The sequence below is a fragment of the Uloborus diversus genome, chromosome 6 (genome assembly GCF_026930045.1).
Source record: "Uloborus diversus isolate 005 chromosome 6, Udiv.v.3.1, whole genome shotgun sequence".
Lineage (NCBI taxonomy): Eukaryota > Metazoa > Arthropoda > Arachnida > Araneae > Uloboridae > Uloborus > Uloborus diversus.
The window spans coordinates 66,332,744-66,355,080 of NC_072736.1; the positions used below are offsets into that span (position 1 = coordinate 66,332,744).

Below are 22,337 nucleotides of genomic sequence, written 5' to 3' on the forward strand. Positions count from 1 at the left end.
AAATTTTATACTAGATATATTTCTGTACAATATTTAAAATAATTGTAACAAAAATATAAATAAATAAAACAAAATTCAGAATAGGGTTCAGCATTCAACTTTTTGACCCAAGACACTCTTAAAAAGCACAGAATTTCGTTTAAAACTTATAAATTCTGTGATTTTAACAAAAATAAAAAAGGTATTTCAATTGTTTACCTCTTAACAAAGCGTAATAATCATCAAAAATTCGAAAAATCGGATTCCCATAGTGGATGTAAAGAGATTGCAATTCTCAAAGTGAAGGCATCAAAAGTATAAAAACGGCTTGTAAAAGAAATATTTTTGATAAAATTATTTTAAAATTGCATTTTAGAGTCCTATGATAACATATCATTAATATCTGTGGACACAGTTGACCCCCCCCCCCCAAAAAAAAAAAAAAAAATTAATAAAATAAAATAAACCATCAGCATTTTAATTTTTGACTCATAACATAAAATGGAATTTTGCTTTAAAAACTTAAAATGAGAGTTCGAATAGAAATAAAGAGACTTTTCATTTATTTGAATCCTAATAAAGCAAAGTTAGCTTGAAAAAAGAACAAAATATAATTCTCATATCGGATGTTAAAAGATTGCATTTTTCAAAATGTAGACATCTAAAGAAAAAAAAACGGTAATTAAAAGAGTTTATTTAAAGTTAATCATCCTTGTTAGCATCGAAAAATCAAAACCCATATAATTTTCTCCCAAAATAACAATTAAACATCGCACTGCACCGTAAAAACGCAAATATTGACAAGCCGACAAAATGATGAGAATATTTTCTAATCAAGTCATTATAAAGGTTCAACGCCAGACGCTAAGTGGTGATAGTTTTGAAGTTGGTAACCCTACTTGAAGCGATCATATTTTTTCCTCACCCTTACTATCCCTTTGCAGTTCTAAGTTCATTTTGCAGATATATATTATTATTGTTTATTAAATCATGAGCGGAGAAAAGTGCTTACCAATACCTTTTCAGAAAAGTTTACAACAACACCGCTGCTAAATAGCTGTGATAAAACAAACAACCATTATATTTATTTGGCAGTAGCAATTATTTATCGCTTGCAGGAGCATTGCAAGAGTGCCGATTTTTTTTTTTTTCAAAATTTGCCGATTTTGTATAAGCTGATCCCTCTAATTTGACTTAAAAAAAGGTTCCAAAAATTATCGGTTTATACACAGAAATATGCGTTATTTTGCTTTCAGATCCGATCTTGTTTATCAGAATTTTGTGAAGGGTCCGTTTTGTTTGATCGGGATTTTGTGAAAGGTCCGTTTTGTTTGATCGGGATTTTGTGAAAGGTCCGTTTTGTTTGATCGGGATTTTGTGAAAGGTCCGTTTTGGTTGATCGGATTTTTGTGAAGGGTCCGTTAACGGACTCAAATATCCTCTGGCCAGACCCCTGTGAAGGCCAATCATCATTCATACTACAGTGGTAACAATTTATATTAATACAATTTTTTCAAAACTCTGTAAAATGTTGCATGGGCAATTTATAGATAAACTATTACATTGAAAAAAATAGAAGTTAATTCCAAAAAATGTTCAAGGGCAATTCTCTAAAAATTTTCCTGTGCTTAACGCTAAGTTTATTTTATTTTATTCAAGTAACTAATAATTAAATATGAGATTAACTGTTATGCTTTGATAGTATATTAAAGCATGTATTATTCCCCAACAGCATTATTTCTTGAAGACTTTGTTTAGCTAGAAAAAATAAAAAACTAGCCTAACGCATGGGACATTTTTTGATAATCACCTTCAAAATGTTTACAAAACCCTTTTTATAACATGCAATTTACAAGGCTGAAAACAGTCAAGTTGCAAAAAGGAGGAAAATAACTTTCGATATCGTCACATACAACAAACAAAAATAGTTTAACAAAATATAACAGACGAAGGAGGAAAAACAAGAATTTTTGCATGAAATCATAATTAAAATTTACACAAAACACCTTTCTTTTATATTTTATGCTCCTTACTGCACCAATTTTACATCAATTTTAAACAGAGCTATAACACTTCAACTTTTGATTTGGAATGATATTTATGGGGGGGGGGGTGGCTATTTTGAAAGTAACTAAACTATCTAATTTGAATTTTTACATCTAATTAACATAATGTAACTTTATTTCAAATAATATGAAAATCTGCACACAGACACTGAATAAAATTTTGAAATATTCTTTTGGGGAGGGAGGTGGTAATGAAGAAATTGTAGTGTTAAAAATAATCATGATCATTAATCGGCCAACTATCAACAGCTGATTAATCATTAATTGGCCAACTTGCTTATCAGTGCATCCCTAATCCAAAATATTGCAAAATTATTAACAGTACAACTTAGTCATCCACATCTCCTTTGACTTTTTAAATCCATAAATTTGTTTTCAAAGTTTATGATTCTAACATAACTATTACTATAATACTTACTTTGATATTTCCATGCCAAATACAATGCATAGCAACCCTTGAGCCATCCTTAGTGTGCAATATTTCAGGCACAACAGGACGAAGAGATTCTATCACTTCTGATCTAGAAGCAGGGTCACAATAAAGCATGAACTGCAACAAGATGTAATGTACAATGCTGTGCTTCACAACTGACCTATGAAAGCATTAAAATAAGTACATATCATTCACATTGTAATAAACATGACTTTAATACTAATTGCAAAATTCCATCGCTCGGTAGCTTTCATCACTGTAGCTACTTATTCTTACAAAAAAAAAAAGTTGGCTTCCATTGCTGTAATTTACTTCTATAGAAAAGAGATAGAAAAAGAACAAATACAAGAAATAGAGAGATAAAATATTTAAAAGGAAAAAAGAAAATGCTGAATGCTTTTTAGCATTCAGTGGAAATAATGATCAGCAACTTGTAGTAACAGTATCAAGATTAGTAATGCACCCTAAAAGCATTTCTCTTTTTTTTACTACATTCCTCATATAATATACTTCTAAAAACTAACTTTTAAAAAGTCCAGTAATGACCATTGCTATTGAATAAAGAGATGCATACACATCAGGAGATTTTTGGAATATAATATACAGAAAAAGCACAAATGATGGATGCAATTTTAAAAAATCATGTTTTTGAAAACTTTACGCATATTACAATAAGAGACATATAAATATAAAGAGAAATATTTCAAGTTTTTTTTTTTTTTTGAAGTAACAAATATTTGATGTGTATCCTCTTAAAAACAAGCATCTAATCTGCAAGCCAAGTCGATCGACATACTGTTGGATTTCCTTTTTTGGAGTTACATCAAAGACAAAAAAAATCATATTTCTTAAATTACAGCACATATTACAATAAGTGATACAGGAATGTAAAGATAAATGTACCAAGTTTTCTTTAGCTACAAATGTTTGATGTGTCAGGGTTGCCACGGAAATTCAAGAATGAAATTCCCTGACATTTCCAGGTTTTCCAGGTGGTTTTGAGAAAAATTCCAGGTTATCGATCTCCACCTTCATTTTGTAACATTAATATATATACATCTCAAATTTTGATAAAACTTACCTCATTTTCAAACTTTGCAGACAATGGTTACCAAATTTAATTTACTCAAGTTGAAATAATCAAAAATATTTACTAAGGGTGGTTCATTTTTTTTTTTTTTTTTTCTCTCAGGTCAAGTCCAAGGCACCCCTTACCTTTTTTTAACTTACTAATAGTATTGTGCTGTAAAAGTTTTAGCTTCTTACTCAAATTTTAAGAGGTTGCTCAATGATCCCTTAATTTAACATTAGCCCCAGAATAGAAAAAGTCACAAATTTAGAAACATTTGATTTCCCCAGCTGTTTTTTTTTATGTAAGTAATTATTTTATTGCAATAAATATGCATATAACTCGTGTAGATTATAGCGTGTAACATTGTTTTTTCAGTTCAATGTATTTTTTTAACCCCCTCCTCATACTTATGAAGTTTGGGGAGGGGGTCAGGCACCGGCTTTCAGTTGGGATAGGAAGTTCCAGTATTTTACCATCCACAAGTCTAAAAACATTGAGTGGTGTCTTGTTTTCTAGGAGAAACCTTTTTTTTTTAAGTGTATTTTTGAACTACCCTAATGTACTAACACAAGTGAAGCAAATAACTGTAATAAAGAATTAATGTAAATGTAACATATCTAATTTTCAATAGCGAGGAGCCACTGTCTTACATCAAGTGAAAGAACTGCGAAATTAACAATTGTGACATCCGTATCACGAAAATAAAGTTAATTGCTAAAATAATCTGAACTAAAAAAATATGAAACCTAAATTTTTTCAATTATTGCCTTCCATCCCTCCAATTCATTGAATTCACAGTGCTTTTAGGCTTTGGCCTGTAAAAAAAATCATGCATCTTTTAGCTTCACATATTTCCCCCGTTTGTTGCTCATAAAACAGGGGTGCTCCCCTCCCCCAAGTTCAATGGCACAACCTCCCCCCCCCCCAATATTTCTGAACACCTTAGCGCTTTTTTTGTTTTTAACCCTCTTTTTTTATTTATTTATTTTTTCCTATTTATTTATTTTTAATTATTATTGTTTTGAAAGAAAAGTGTGCTCGCTCCTCTGCAATAAAATACACACACACAGATGAAAATAATAAAGTAAAATAATATGAGTAAATAATTTGAATAAAAATAAAGTGAAATAAATAATTAAAAAATCCCCCCTCCCCCCCCCCCAAAAAAAAAAAATTTGATGGCAATTTTTTGATTTTTGGAAAATAAACCTATTATATTTTTCTTTAAACTGATTTTTGTATCACTTGGTGTAAAATGTGCAGTAGATTCGAAAAAATGATTTTTTGAAATCAGATCTACCATTTGTGCTCATCTTGAACATGCAACTTGAAAAGACTTATTGAAGCTAAATTTTCAGATGAGGAAGATTAATACTTGATAATAGCATACAATTTTAAATACTTAAACTAAAATGAAGAAATAAGTTTTAATCTCACTTTTCTAAGACCTTCATAAGTTCTCTTTTGATGTTGTCTATAATGACTGATTTAGTTTCTGGGCTCTTTTCTAAAATTTCTCCTAAAGATTGAATGTTTGAAGTCTAGAAAAGAAAAATGCCATTAACAGCATTTTTATCAAAAAATTGACAACATATAACAAACACATACACACACACACACCTGCAAAGCAATTCCAACTTACTTTGAAAAATTTATAATCAGCACCGAAAAATTCTTGAATTAACTCAAATCGTTGCAAAGAATTAGCACACTCATTGAATGCTGCTTCTACAACTTCTGCAGCTTCCTGATACAAAATAAAAATAATGTATTTAAAAAAATGTTTTAAATATTTATAACACTTTTGCTAGTTTGAATAAAGAGGATTTTGCCAATTTAAACAAAAAGGCCCTTTTTGGTAGCAATATATTTGGATTGATGATATTCAAAATGCATAATTTTAAACAAAATTCAGAGATACAGCAAGACATTCATGTTCAACCATTTAACTACATACTATGGAGAAAATTTGACTGTTAAAGTTCATACACAGTTAGCAAAATGTATTTCATTGACATTTTTATTAGTTCAAGACAACTTTATTGAAATATTTTTAGAAAATAAATGCTTTTATAAAAAATAAAAAAAAACATTCCTCTCATTAATAACTAACTTGATGAGAGTTTTTTTTTTCGATAACTTCAACAGCTAAAGTGATTGAATAAGTGATCTTAAAAATTAGTTTAACAAAATTGTCAAATTAAAAATTATAAATTATTTTAAATTATAAAATAAGTCATTTTTGAATAACAAAATAATATAATAATAACATACACACATATAAGTTGAAGATAACAGCAATAAAATCCATTAATGTAAAATTTTACATAACCTGATGACTTTAAATTAAAAGCTTTGCTTGAATTAATTACAAATATTTTATTTGTTAACAAACGCAAGATGGCAACAGTTAAAAATTTTAACTCATTGAGATAATATTTCCTATCATTTCCATACAATTAAAATCACGAGAAATACGCAGACGACAATCTATTACGATTTATCTTTCTTATTGTTGCATTAATGAAAATATTTTTATTTGCAAAAAAAAAAAAAAAAAAAAAACCCACCTCTTGGAGCGATTGGCGTCAAAATTGAACCAAAGCCTGTCTACATATGGATTTACATATATTCCAAATTTCAACCAGAACATAGCATTACTTCTTGAGATAGGGCACTCACAATGGAAAAAAAGAACAGGCGATTTCGCTACCCCCTTTTTAGCTGCTGACACCAAAATAAAACCAGTTCTTATACCCACTAAGGGCTACTTGCTGATAAATTTTTCTTTCATTTCCTTCATTATTTCTTGAGCTACAGCAGTCACAATGGACGACAAAAAACGTTCTATAGCTCAACCCCCGTTTGAGTTACTGACACCAAAATTGAATCAGCACCTGTTCCTGTTAATGGCAACATATGGACCAATTTTGTTTGATTCCGCCAGTTACTTCCTGAGGAATAGCAAGCACGCGTAACTCAAAAAACGTCCCATTGCTCCACCTCCCTTGGAGGAATTCGTGCCAAAAACCAATGGGCACAAGTTCACATAGGGGCACATATGTGTACCAAATTTCGTTCAATTTCATGCGGTAGTTTTTGCTGTAGAGCGGCCACAAAAAACTGGTCACACACAGACGTGACACACACATACACACAGACAGACAGACATTTTCCAAAAATGGTCGAAATGGACTAAGCACACCTCAAAACGTTTGAATCCGTCAAAATTCGAAATTCGAAAATTTGCATGAATCCAATACTTTCTTCTATATATTAGATATAGAAGAAAGTAATAACATGTATCTTTTTAGCAGAGTAAACTGTGAACTATAAATATGTAGAGACAAAGTTATTATTAAAGAAACTTTATTTCTAATAACTAGATGATCGCCGTTGCAAAACTTCAAGAAGCACTTAGGGTTGCCAAACAATAATAAAGAAATATATATATAAACAATAATACAATTTTAACATAATGATGTTGTATTTGACACTAAATCTTATTATTAAAGCTAAAATATTTTAAACAAATAAATTTTAAAATAAAACATATTACTAATTTGCTAAACTAATAATAGAATAGAAGTTTTTCACTTACATTATGGCGAATAAGGGAAATAACATGTCCGTGAAATGTTTTCATGATTTCTTCTTTTTGTCGCTTTGATCTGCAATAAATGTCAATTATTGATGCTCTTGAAAATTGATAAATTGCAATCATTCATTATTTTATTGAGAGAGCAGGAAAGTAAATTTCGCAAAATCTTACCCATATCGCAACATTTTTAAGACACAAAACTTTCCATATTTTGCTTTTGAGAGTGAAATAATATCACCTAGAAAAAATAATCCTTAATTAAAAACACACACAGCTTAGAAATTAAATATTCCGACTTAAAAATAGTACTTTAAGATCAACTTAATAAAACTGATTATTAACAAGAAAATAATGTAGGAAATGTAATTGCATGCTACTAATTCTTTTTTTTCTTCAGGGTACGTGAATTGTCACTAAAACAATTTAAAAATAAATATTTGAAAGGGGAAAAAAATGTTCCTCTTTCTTCCTCACTATAATTTCATTTTTCCCAACTGTCTATTACTTTCTACTCAAACAATATTTCAGTACAATTTAACCATGCGAAGTGTACTGCAGTGGGCAAGTAAAGCAATTTTTTTTTTGCATTTTCGTCATAATTGTATGTGAAGAATAATAACGTGAAGAAACATCTAATTCCTATTAATACATTTCTCAAGTATTAGAATTGAATCCAAAACTTCTTCAAATATCTCAAAAATTCATTTCTACCAATGCTGCCGGTTACCTACCCACAGCAGTCTAGATGTCCATTTCCTAATGAAGTGAATAAAACAAATGACATAATTAATATTTCAATGGCTTTAAAATAATTAATTTTAGCTAGTAGTATAAGAATGAATCTAATAATTCATTAGAGGAAGAAAGTAAAGAAAATTAATATAAGAGGTTTTAAATTTTGTGCTGAGAATATTTTCATTGATTTACTTAGGAAATGAATGTATAACTATGCCACAAGAGTAGATATTGATCTCCATAAAATTACACAGCTGGGTCTGGCCAGAGAAAGCTAAATTCCATCTACGGAACCTTCACAAAATTCCGATCAATCAAAACGCTTTTTCACAACATATCAATGGGTCAAATCACCTATAACAAAAAATATTTTAGAAAAGCCTGGTAATTCCTAGTCACAAACCGGGAATTATCAGGAATTTTGAGGTTTCTGAAAAGAAATATCAGGAATTGGAATTCGAGAAGATCATAACCAGTTTTCAAACAATGAGGAGCTACTGTTCCTGTACTTCTGAAATGTTCCAGTTAGATATTTACACATGCATTTAGCCTTAGTTTCGTAGGCAAAAATGATGCATAACAATAACAGGGTCCGTGCGAGGAAGTTCAAACAGTTAGCCAGTAAATTAGCCAAATTTTGAAAGTAGTCAAAGATTATGTTGACCACCTTTTCTATAGAACTTAAGAGAATACAGTAGAATTTTCTAAAATATAAAATACCACCAATTACTAATTTTAAAGATGTAGCATTCACTGTGAAACACTCTTTTTTGGGGGGGGGGGAGGGGGGGTCTTTCCCCTCTCTTTTGAAATTTTTTTAACAGTCTTAACAAAATTTTAAGAATTGATGGGAAAAAAAATTTCTTGGAAAATTTGAGAATTCTTTTTGCCAATACATTGCCAAATGAGAGTGTGTTTCGTCGAATTTACAATTTTAAAGCATTTGGCATACTGGTGTAGAGTAGGCTATGTGTGTGGGATTCCAAATTTAAGGGCAGAGAAATTATCAAACCAATGCAGGAAAATAAAGACTTGAGTTAAATCTCACAAAAACACCGAGTGAGCAAAAACCAGGGGTATATATGAAGAAGGTCTGTGGCGAAATCTGCTCCATTGAAACTTTTAAGGGGGGGGGGGGATTTTTTATACAGCCTTTGATCTCTTTTGGGCGGCGGGGTTCGCTCTTAGGGAGGTGTTCCACAGTATTTGAGGGGTGGAGTGTGATATCGCCTTGGGAGAAATACGCACCCTTGCCCTACCCCTACACAGCTTGCGCAAACATAGCAAGCCTAACCACCCACTACAGCTATATCATCAGTGCATTCCATCAGCAGAGAGTAGTAGAAATTTATTGCACACTTTAAATACCTTTCAGTTCTTCAAACACTAGAGAGCGGTGACTTTCGGTTCCACTTGCAAGAACACATTCCAAAACACGGACAGTATCATGAGCAAATGTGAACTGGAAAAGTCAAAGTTAAAAAGATCAATTTACATATGCAGGGTGTCCACCCTTATAGTGGACCAATAGCTAATTCCTAAACCATTAGAGATAAGCGTATAGTTCAATTTTGAAAAAATGTTTAAATTGCGCAAAGACTCGAAATTCGTGAAATTTTTGTCAAAAAATCAAATTTTTAAAAAGTTACAAAATTTAACTTTTTATACAGTCCCTTAACTTATTATACTTAACTTAAATTTAACTTATTATACATAATATTTAATAAAACATTCCGGACACACTAACATTTAACATTGATATTTACAACTAAAAAAAATCACTCTTCTACGACAAAAATTGATCACCAAGTTATGAATATTTGAAAAATCATTATTTTCGAAGATATTATGACATCAGCGAGCGAGTTGTTAAGGGCACCTATGCGAATTGACAAAGTGTGTTAATAGGTTTAAATTTATTTTAGGTCTTGTTATCGGGGGCAAGATTAAGGGTTGAAAAGATTTAGCAAGTGCTATTTATAAGCTCGAAGTCTATTTATGGTTAAAAGGCTGGGGGGGGGGGGGGGTATTAAAGTAATTTGTCGTTTTGTTTTAAGAACCTCTAATTTCTATCCCCTGAATATCATTAAGTAAATGGACTTTTTTTTTTTTAAATTCAAATCAAATGTTATTCTTTAAACAATTATACTCTCTTTTTTTTCTGCTTAAATCACGAGTTGCTTATTGTCTGCATTTGACCAAAGTTGATGTTGCTCTTATTTTTCAGATTGCTATGATGACGGTTGTTTTTAATATTTATTCAGGGAGTAAAATTTTTGTTGTCATAGTTACAAATCATCTGTGGTTTGATTTTATTCATTTTTTTTTTCTGGGCTTAAAACTCAAGCAGACCTTTAGAAATAAAAAATTAAAAAAAAAAAAAAAGCGTTCTGTATGTAAAATTAAATTTTTTTCAGAAAAAACACCTATATAGATGAACTTAAACAGAAAAACTTCATCTTCACACAAAATTTCAAGATTACTAATTCTCATCATTTAAGATTGATCAGAAATAAAAATACCTTACGTTATACGCTGTAAATAATCTTTATAAGTGTACTGGTGAATATCGGCCATAAAATCTTTATCTTTACTACCACATCCAAATCACCATTTCTTTTTTTTTTTTTTTATGGATAAGCCTCTATTACCTAGTCTAGAAAATTAAATCATAATATTATGGCAGGTGCAAATTTCTTAGTCATTTCTATTTCATTCCATTTGTGCAAACAAAAAACCCAAGGAATAGGCTTTCGCAATTCATGATTGTGAAAAACATAATTTAAATTCAAATTATGTTCCTCTCCACCACGAATTGCGATAGGACCCTACTCGTTGAATTTTTGTTCTACGAATGGAATGGGTCGGAAATGAGAAACAAATTCACACCCATCAATTAATTTATGAAACATGACAAGCAATCATATCAGTTTTATAAAAGGATAAGAAAAATGAGACCAACGAGAATATTTAAGTTAAAGAGCACCTAAAGTCTAGCATTGTTTCAGAAAAAGAATTTATATTCTAACAAAAGATTGAAGCCACCGCTTATATCGTCTGCACATTTTTTTTTCTTTCTTGGCCGGAAACTTTCGTTACACCATTAAATGAAATGCGTAGATAGAAAAAAACATTTTTTCAACATTACAAAATTATCGTCTGTCCTCTGAAATACCATGACAAAAATTCTAAATAATTCAAACATTTACGGTTTTCCTTTTCTTTTAAATATACTATTGTTTTCCTTTATCAGTACTCTGTAAATTTAAATACAGTGATAACCTTTTACATAAATTGAGATACATAATATGTTTTCCAATCAAATTCACGCGCGTATGGTAGATATTCTTGAAACAAATAAGATTTTAAAAAAAGCTTTTAATCATAAATATACCTTTGAGCTTATAAATAGTACTTGCAGAGTCTTTTGAACCCAAATATTGCCTCTTGATGACAAGAATCCAAAATAAATTTTAACCTATTAACACACTTTGTCAATTCGCATATGTGCCTTTTAGAGCTATCTCGCTGACGTCATAAAATTTTCGAAAATAGCGATTTTTCAAAACTTCATAACTCGGTCAATTTTGGTCGTAGAAAAGCGATTTTTTTTTTTAAGTTGTAAATGTTAGTGTGTCCAGAATGTTTTACTAAATATCATTGATAAGACTGGAGGACTGTGTAAAAAGTTAAATTTTGTAACTTTTTCAAAATTTCATGAATTTCGAGTTTTTGCTCAATTTAAAGATATTTTAAAAATGGAATTATACGCTTATCTCTAACGGTTTAGGAATTAGCTATTGGTCCACTTTTAGGGTGGACATCCTGTATATCAAAATTCAACAACATTTTCAAGCAAAGCAAAAAACATTTTTTCATCAATACAGTATAACTTCGATTAAACAATTTACTCAATTTAATGATACATTTCACTGGTCTGGATTTGACTATATTAAATGTCTATGCTCCCCAATTTATGATCCTGATTTAACAATAACTTTTTCCAATCCCTTGACAATCGTTTAATCGAGATTTCACTGCATATCAATTAACAGAAGCGGACCAAGATCCAATTAGGTTTGTGACGTACACAATTCAAGAAATTCAGATTCTGAGACAACAGAACTAATTCCAAGATCCCCCCCCCCCAAAAAAAAAATGCTTTGAAGAACTAAATCAAGATACTTCCCTTTAAATGGCCATTTTTGATTCAATGTTTATGTGGTTTGTTGTTTCAATGGGGTTGCATTGTGGCTACTAACAATTCACACCTAGTGCATTCCCCAGAGTATGGCACCCATTCTTTCTTGTGGTACCACTATTGATGGATGCCATTACCAAGAGAACTTGTACGGCCCAGTTACCCCCTCACATGATGGCACCTGGTCCCTACAAGGTGAAATTGCACAAGGAATTTAATTTTGCCAAGATACTCAAAGTCAAAATAATATTCAAGGGATCTTTTACATGCCATTTAATCATATGAGAACGAAAATGTCAATTTTTTGACCCTTGAAAATCTAAGAATTGGTGCAAGGTTCAAACCTGCTCTTTTGGGAGTAAGAGGGCAATGCCTCATTTGATTAATATCTTTGGAAGGAGGGTTTATTGCTATTTATAAGAAGTGAAACAGTTTTAATGTGGCAGTTTTTGTTTGAATCAACCTCATTACTCACTATCAACTGAAACAGAAAAATTAAAACTTTTCTGTCCGAGTAGCATATAGCAAATATGTAGATATCCAACATGTAAGGTTTCAACTTTCAAACAATGTAATCTTCTGGTTCAAAAAAAAAAAAAAATACTACTAATAATAATAATTGCAGCAAATCAAAACTACTATTGAATACAGTCCTTGCCTATTTAATGAAGTTGCAAAATTCAATAAGAAAGTGCAATAGAAGACTTCATTAAATAGAGATTTACATTTAAAGACACATTTTCACTTGCTCATTGCTAAGCTGAAAATTTTAATTTTGTTGTGCCAGCCTCATTTTTTAAATTAACTATTTAATGTGTTCAAAATCATTATTATTTGTATACTTTTATTTCAAAAAACTAAACTTTGTGGCACAACAGCAAATGGAGGCCAACACTGTGCACATCTCAGTTTTGATGATAGAGGGCTCTGGGGTGCAAAAAATGATGTTCCTATTATGTGGTCAGCAAAATGTGGAACTCCCTGTGTATAGTTTTTAAGCTCATTTAATCGACCCACTGAATGAAAGGCTGAATCGACGGTGTACAACACGCAAATACTTTTATGATATAAATAGAATTTATGTTCTCTAAATATCTATCACCCAATACGCCTTGATTGGCCAATGGCAAATACATCATGCAATTATTAACTACACAGCGAAATTGTGATATCTCAAGTTCTCCAGATAAGTAATTCGGTCAAGAGTCATTTCAAGGTATTTTGGAGAATTATGTCCAGTCTGTAACATGACTTTTTTGTCTTAACTATTTAATTTACTGTTTGGTTAGCACATTATTTTATTTTGAGTTTTTCCTACCAATACACAAACTCAAATTAAAATAATGTGCTAACCAAACAGTAAATTAAATAGTTATGGCAAAAAAAGTGTCATGTTAAGAACTCTTCATTTGTCTAAAATGCTGTAAAATGGCCCTCAAATAAGTTAATATAATTTTACATTTTTAAAACATTTAAATAAGAAAATAACAACTTTAATTGTCCATCTTTAGAATCACATACAGTTTTTAAAAAAGCAAACAAATAGGAACAAAATTATTTTAAAAAATCAACATTCATTGGAAACTTACTAGTTTTAATATAGTTGCACTAATTGGTTTCATAACCGCACATATTATAATACCACTAAAAAAAATTATATAAATGCTGAACTTACTCTCAGGGTTGGCAAGTTTTTGCCGGGGGCGGGAAAAACCACGGTTTTTACCGCCCGGCAAAAATAGGTATTTGCCAGTTTTTGCCAAAGTGGCAAAAATAGATTTTGTGTTAACAACTTACGGACAGTTTTTTTCCTTTTTATATTAAAGTAAAAGCATGAAAAGATTTTGATAAAATTTTAATTCAATTATTTTTATAGTTTAAAAAAAATTTAAGGTTTAACTTACTTTTAAAGTTATGGAGCATTTTTATTTTGAAAATTTTAAACATTAACATAAAATTTCAGTTACTAACATCTAAGCCAAATAATTAACTTACAATGAAAATGTACTTAGCTTGTTTATTATAGCATTTTTTACAGAATACTAAAAATCTATATAAAGTATACTTAATCAAGATGCATCTATAAAATAAAAGAAATAAAATTTGACTCATTCTGAAAAAAATGTTTTAGCAAACATTTAAAATCTTAAGTTTTGCAATCCCAACATTTGTTTTTAATTTATTTTTCACCTTATAAATTAGAAGAAACATGGGGAGAATTAAATTATTAAAGTGCATTATTTATATTATATTGTCCCTATTTCTTGATTAACAATATAATGCTACTTTATTTGCAATTAGGTTTTTGCCGTTTTTTCCATTTTTGCCGTTTTTTTTCCATTTTTGCCATGGTTTTTCCACTGTCCTGGCAAAAAACCCAACCCTGCTTACTCTTGTCTAGGCGCAAATAGAATAACATCTATCATAAAATGCAGTTTTACAAAAAAGCGAACCATCTAGTCACCAAAGCTGACTAGTAAAGCAATAAAACTTAGTACAATAGTTCTTAAAAAACGACAGTAGTTTCCCAGCAATCAGTAAACTTTCAAATGATGAACTTCACATGACAGGAACTTACTTCTTTAACTCTGCCTTTAATTAATTCACATATCTGGGACAATAATTGGCTTTTTCTTTCAGGATGACAGTCTTCTCTGAAAGATTTGATTAAATTATATTTAAGTTCAAATATTAATAAAAATTAATGATTTTTCAGTCTACAATTAGCAGCAACACATTATCTGGAACAAATTTCAGTATTTTCCCCTGGTTGCCGACATTTTGTGAAGCAGAACCAAGCAAACGCATTTTAATTTTACGGCAGCCTTTGGCAGGCATTAAGATCACATTAATGTTAAGGCAAAACAAAACACAATTGGCGAGTTTTTACCAAAACAAATCGCAAAAAAAAAAAAAAAAGTTGCCAGCCCGGGGATTATACTGAAACTGTTTCCGTTATTCTACTGATTAAAGGACATGGAAACATTTGAAAAACCTCAACCAATACTGACTAAAAAATAAAAGTCTTAATCCATAATCAGTAATAAATGCAATATCATGTGTAGCTCTTATGACAACTGCATTTTTACAAAATTGATTAAAAATATATACATTTTTAATCAATTATTTATTATTGCATTATTTTTGCAAAAAAAAAAAAAAAAGAAAAGAAAAGAAAAGAAAGTAGGTGACATTTTCCAAAACACAAACCATGCATGAATGCATGTAAAAATTGGAAAACTAAATTTCCGACATAAAGCATTAAAAAAGTGTCCAAAGGTGTGCCTTTTATGATGGTGTCCAAACCATGCAATCTTACAATTCTCGCAAATAAAGATTTATATTTCATAATTGATGCTTAAACAAAAATACTTATGTTGGAGGTTACTAGGAAAAATACAACTGTTAGAGCAACAATTTAGCAAACCAACAATACATTTTACAAATAAATATGTATACAACAGTTGAAAATAATTGACAATCATTGCTGCAAGCCTAAAACTGCCTCTAAGAGTAACAATTGCGAGATTACCTGAAAGATAGATTAGTTAATTAAAACCTAATTTTGAACAATACTTGATTTCAAATACTTAGAAAATACATACTGTCAGCCTCGCTTAATCGAGTAACGGATAAACGAATACCCCGCTCATACAATAAAACCTCCCGGAATCCAATCTTCTCCATAGGCGCAATGTTAAAGATCACTGCTTTATTTAATAATTTCTCCACATAATCCAATAATACTAATCATCATTCTCTAATATTTTTGCTGAACACTTTTTAGAATAAATTAAGAAAGAACAATTACTGACGAAAAAATATAAAGTAATATTTTTTGCCGACAACATGGGGAGAAAAACAACATTCTTATTCCATCAAAATGCTTCCTTTATTCTATAGTTTCTTTTGCCTTTGCCATTACAAAAAAAAAGGACAGCACAGTCGATAATGGAATTAAATAACACAAAGAAATATACACATTTTAGACCATAATAAATTGATAAATATTAAATGTAAAACACAGCAGACAAGGGAATAGTAGGGGCGGGGAGTCAGAAATATGTTCTCGAAAGACCTTGAGCAAGCAATCTACTGTTATGGAATTTTTCGAAAAATAATGTACTGAAAAAAGGTGCCAAACCAAAGATTTCATAACTCAGGTTGAAAGTTACTTATAATAGTTATTGTATGTAGTTGTAATATATATACTAATTATTAAACTATTTCGTTATTAACTTAGCTTATTTCAAAAACTTTTTGCCAATAACATTAATAATTCATTTATATAGCTATTGCATTCTTATTACGTTTTGAGACAAATGTTTTTATTTTAGAAAGGTAAAGAAAATTTCCCCGCTTAATCAAACAATATCTCTTGGAACCGACAATCTGCGATTAGGTGGGGCGGACAGTATATAAAAAAATAATAATAAAGAAAAAAGAAATGAGGCAGTGAGAAGCAAAGGGGTCTAAGTGCCAAAATTAAAAATTTGGAGACAACCAGTACAAACGGTAGGTGAAACTCTCCTCCGTTTTAGCGCAAGAGATAGTACCAGCAACCCTGGTGGGTGCTGTTACAAAGCATGATTTAGAAAAACTTTCAATAAAACCCTACCGTAACTTTAAATGTGTTTTATTCAAAACTTGAAAATGTCCACTGATACCCCTTTGCTTCTCACTGCCGCAAATATAGTCTACTTCTTTAATAAATCTTTTCCAAAAATATGATATCAATTTTAAAGACATCTAAATTATAAAATATTTAAATAGTTCACACCTTCGAAGCTCTTCCCATAGTTTCAACAAATTTTTTCCAACTTCAAAATTCTTCTGATCACTTTTCTTTCTAACTAATTTACGAGCCTTTTTTTTCAGCTCACAAAGTTTTATTTTTTTGTTTTCGGATTCAGTTTGATTTTCATTTTTTCTTTTTAATGATGGTTCTGTTTTATCAGGTTGCAGATCATGCTTTATTTTCTTAATTTTAGAGAAATCATGTTTCTTTTGATTTGGAGAGAGCTTGTTTTTTCCACTCTCGTGATTTGATTCTTTCTTCAGAATACTTTTCAAAGCTGGTGTATCTTCTTGAAGTAATTTCTGAAACAAATTAAAACAAGACTTGAGAAAACAGAACATTTCAAAAGAAATTTAAAAGCAGAATCAAGATTTGACAAAATTATCAACCACAATTTAATATAAAGATTAGGGTGGTCCAAAAAAGGCCCTTTTTTAAAAATGTCTTATTTTTACTGGTCTTACCCTCCTATTTGGTTCCATTTATGTAAAAATAATAACTGTGAAGTTTGAGCTCATAATTTTAACTTTTAGAGGTAGCTCAACATCCTCGAAGTTTGGCAATATTTGATTTCACGCAATAAATGCAGAAGGGAAGAAAAAAGCTAAGCAATACAACTTTGTTCCATTTAATTGTTAAGCATATTTAAGTTGAAAATTGCATGACAATAACTATATTTAAATCACTATGGATGTGATTGGGCTAGTAACTACCGATCTATTTTTTGCTACCTGTATAACTGCAAAAATGTTTTTTAACAGCCTGAAACAAGAATTGAAATTTATCTTCTCATTGGTTATTATTTTTCCATTAAACTCTTATAATATATTAATTTTTTTCAGAAAGATTATTAACTAGCTTCCTTCAATAAATTTTAAAGCTTTGGGGTAATTCTTCCAAAACTCGCAGATTTGTTTCATCTTCCGAATTTTGCATGATAAAACCTGTCAGGTAAATTCATTCTTTCAGATAATGAAACTGATCACATAGTTAGGAAGTCCTTCAATTTCATGAAATTTTCGGCATAATCTCAGGGACTTTGCAGCATTATTTTTTCATTCATTTCTTTAACAGCTTTACCCAATGGTCTTCGATTCAAGTGTGTCACTTAATTGTCAAAAAGAACCATGCAATTTTTCTTACTTCTTTATGAATATTTTTATATTGTAATTATGAAACTGAAATCATTACATGTGCATTCTGAAGTATAAGAGCAGTCATCGAATAATTTAAATAAACATGTTTAGCAAATATTACCATATCTTTTGCAATCCAATATCTTCTAATGAAGTGATGGTGAACGAGTGGTTTAAAATTTATTTTAAAACAGTACTAGATTTTTACCATCCATTATGGTGCACTAGGCATTAGGTAAAATAAATCTTCTTCTATCAGAAGGGGTTTTATGCAGAACTATTAAAATAATCCAGTTCAAAAAAATTTTCGATAACCAACTTTTGAGTAGGAGTCCTACAGCATTTTTTTTTTCACAAATTGTATTCTATAGTCCTTTACATCAGCTACTTTTCCTTATTATTGACTCTTGTAATGCATTTATCCTAATTAATCAACTCTCAGTAGGCCTAGCATCGGTTACAGGAGAGTAATTTTGGTGCAGAAGAGAACTTGCATTTATTTAAAAAGGCCCCATTAATCAGTTCCATAATGTGATGTTAACATTCCAGATTTAATCGTTTCTCCCTTTTATTTTTTTACCAGTAAAACAGGTGCTTTACTTTTGTCAGTATTGATGGCTCTTCAGTCAGAACACAACACAGGTCAACTTACAAAGAATTGTAGAGAATTTCATAAGTTGCAACATTTTACAAAAAACATTTGTATATTTGCAGAATGTATATCATGGCTAATGTTGAAATAGTATACATAAAATAACAATTTCACAATGTAGTCAAACCTCCGAATAGCGGACACCGTCAGGACCAAAGTTTTTGACCGTTAACGAGGAGTGTCCGCTATAGGGGAGTCTGAATTTACTATGGCATTTTAATTTTGTATTTTAAACCTTAACCCTAGAACTATACACTGTATGTGTATAGTTATAATTTAATTTAGAACTATACACATACAGTGTATAGTTCTAAATTAAATTAATGAGTATTGCTTATATAAGTGAACTTAACTAATAAGTAAATAATCCGCTGAATCTTTCGGGGAAAATAAAATAGGAAGGCATTTTCGTAAAGTGTTTCCTCTAGCTCAGCGGTTCCCAAACTTTTTGAGCTACGGAACCCTTAGTGCATCACTTACACTTCAAGAAACCCCTAAGACAAAATGCTAATGATCTGAAAGTCAAATGATAAATAACAATCATTCGCTATCATAATTAATTCTTCTATATAGAGGAAACTATCGGTTTCGAGAAATTTTTCACATTTTGACACATTAACCAGTTTTAAGTTGTGTCCAACCTACTTTAAGCATTTTTTGAAGCTATCTGTCTATGCGTCTGCATTTATATGTATTTGACTCATTTTTTGTGGGCATTCCAACTTAAAGCGTAAAGCATGGAATTGGACGAAATTTTGCAATCCCTATCGCTCCGCATGCAAAACATTCAAAGCTTACAAATACCGATGTTTTTTGTTCCAGTTAAAAAAGCTTCAGTTTGTCAGGAAGTTCATACAATCTCCTAAAAACTACAGAAAGCCAGCATATTTCTGTATGGAAAAGTAGTTATTTGTGTTAACTAATTTTACTGTCTCAACTATGAATAATATAAGTATAGCTGAATAGTCATCACTGGAGGGGATTAAACTTGATAAAACTACTGTTAAAGCTCAGGGAAGAATTTGCTTCAAATCAGATGGAATTTTCCTTGTTATGCTGGCATGGCGATGAAAAACACAATGACGACTACAATCTAGCATAGCATTTTAAATCCTTGAAATCTTTTTTTTTTTTAAATTTTTTGTTATTGCAAAAATTATTTTCCACAGTAAATTAGCTTGCGGCGGAACCCTTCTTATTGTTTGATGGAACCCTAGGATTCCGCGGAACACACTTTGGGAATCGTTGCTCTAGTTGAACAAAACCAGTCAAGCACAATGGAATCAATGTTGTTGATTTTCAGCACCTTTTTTATTTTAGATTATAGCAAAATGTAGCGCAATCGGCAACTTTTCACTTAATCTGGCAATACGGTGCCGATTCCTCATCAAAGTCTGGTGGGAAAGGAGGCAGAGCTGACGCTCGTCTCCCAAAATCTAGTAGAAAGGAAGGGGGGATGACGTTAAGTTGCAAGAGAGTATTTTTTTTTTTTTTTTGCTTTTTGCTGGAATTTCGTGCATGAAATGAAAACAAAACTTTTATAAGCTGCGACTAAACAATTCGACTTGAATGGCTCCTGTTTTCAGAGAAAAGGGGGGTTAACCCTTCTATCGGTACTGGTTAGTCCCAGAACATCGTTAAGGAGTAGAAAAAATGCTTGCCACAAAAGCAGTGCTGAGCAAAAGCTTACCAGACACAGAAAAATAAAACGAAACTCGGCTGATTTACTGTTTGCTTACGGGAGTGTCCACTAACGAGGAGTGAAATACATTATACGCCCATCTGGAGGGTCTCAAGATTCAGAAACTGTCCGCTAACGGAGTGTCTGTTAAGGGAGGTTTGACTGTAATTAATTTCTGTTAAGGGAAACTGCAATCATATTTGTGATTAGTTTGATCCTTTTGCATTGGCTGTGTGTGGTTCCAGTGAACTTTCACATGCTGTCATCCTATTGCACGATAACGCTTGACCACAGACAGAAAGCAACTGAGGAACTTTTGCGGAAATTTAAGTCGGAAGTCTCGAATCACCCCTTTATAATCTAGATGTATCCCCATATGATCCCACATCTTTGGGAAACTCAAGAAGGCACTTTGGGGACAGCGATTTTATTTGAACGATGAAGTAAAGGAGTGCTTTGTTTGGTTAATTGGTGCCAGCAGCAGTCAAAAGACTTTTATGAGTACAGAATTATACGACTAATTTCTCAGAGGGATAAGTGTTCATACAATTTCAGTCAGTATTTTTGAAGAACGTCAAATAGAGTCTATTTTAGAGCCCCGTCTCGTTATTTAGTGACTGACCCTCATATAACTTAACTGTAACAAGTAACCAAAATTAAAATTGTAAAATAACCCTGACTGAGTTGCAAATGTAGAATCAGGAGGGAAAATTGAAAATCTTTTTTAAAGTCTCATCTATTAAAATTCAATTACAAGTATTTTATTTGTTCAAACAAATAGGAACTGGCAACTGACAAAAATTTTAAATCATCTTGTTTTCTTTCCTTGTTGGCCAACAATGAATTTGGTTACCAGTCACGTGAAAAAAGGCTTAGCCGCATTTAAAATCAGTTTTTTAAAAACTTTGAAGTTCAAATTCTCTTACATAGAAGTCTTTATTTTGGTCTAAATTTTTAAATACGTTTTCATTGCAAAAATTGCAAGAAAAACTTTTAGAGGCTTTTAATTAATATCTTTGTTGATTAATGTCATCTGAATATGCAACCTAGTTAAGAACTTTTGATCAACTCTCCTTTCGAACAAAAAAATTTTCAAACTCGATCCATCAGTTTAGGCGTTAGAGTGAAACAGACAAATACACAGGCGTACAGATACAGATACACGTCAAACTTATAACCCCCTTCCTTTGTATGTTGGGGTTAAAACTTAAAAATTTAAGAAGAAATAGAATTGTATTGTTAAATCATACAATCTAGTAAGCCAATTCTGGATGCTAAAGCACACAAGCTGAAAATGATTAGTGTAATAATTAATCAGGGGTCTGTCCAGGATTTTTCACAGGGTCCGTTTTTTGTGAAAAATCAATTATTTTTGTGAAAAATCAATTAATTTTGTAAAAAATCAAATTAAAAAAAAAAATTGTAAAAACGAGATTTTTGAATTTTGAGATGGCGCAACTGCATCATTGACACTTAATGTTGAGTGTTTTCCCTCTTTTCTGTTGAGAATGTCATTCTTGAGTGTTTTTCGAGCATTGGAGTATGGGAGGGCGGCATCGCTCTTTGGGAGATGGGTATGCCTCAAGTATCAGTACTTATTTACCATTCTACATTATGTTAAATTATACTAGAAATGTTATATGTATAGTATTTAAAATAATTGTAATAAAGAAATACAGGCAGGGGTTCAGCATTTAACTTTTTGAACCAAGACATTGTTAAAAAATACAAAATTTCATTTAAAATTTAAAAACTCCATGATTTTTACAAAAATAAACAAATATTTTAATTGTTGACCCCTTAACAAAGCGTACTAAACATCGAAAATTCGAAAAATCCAATTCCCGTAACGGATGCAAACAGATCGCAATCCTCGAAGTGAAAACATCAAAAGTATAAAAACGGCTTGTAAAATAAATATTTCTCACAACATAATTTTAGAATTGCACTTTAGAGTCCTATGATAAACATTTCATTAATGTC

At 30.9% G+C, this 22,337-nt stretch overlaps 1 protein-coding gene across 2 annotated transcripts in view; it reads right to left on the reverse strand.

The window, feature by feature from the left end:
* LOC129224349 (pumilio homolog 3-like) overlaps positions 1–22,337 on the reverse strand; it is a 38,498-nt gene that overhangs the window by 12,288 nt on the left and 3,873 nt on the right. For both annotated transcript variants that reach the window (XM_054858790.1, XM_054858791.1), the window contains exons 3-10: positions 16,868–17,187; positions 14,666–14,741; positions 9,255–9,348; positions 7,323–7,389; positions 7,152–7,221; positions 5,193–5,297; positions 4,988–5,091; positions 2,464–2,638 (exon numbers count right to left, since the gene is read on the reverse strand). In XM_054858790.1, coding sequence (XP_054714765.1) covers positions 2,464–2,638; positions 4,988–5,091; positions 5,193–5,297; positions 7,152–7,221; positions 7,323–7,389; positions 9,255–9,348; positions 14,666–14,741; positions 16,868–17,187 — 1,011 coding nt within the window. The remainder of the gene's footprint in view (positions 1–2,463; positions 2,639–4,987; positions 5,092–5,192; positions 5,298–7,151; positions 7,222–7,322; positions 7,390–9,254; positions 9,349–14,665; positions 14,742–16,867; positions 17,188–22,337) is intronic.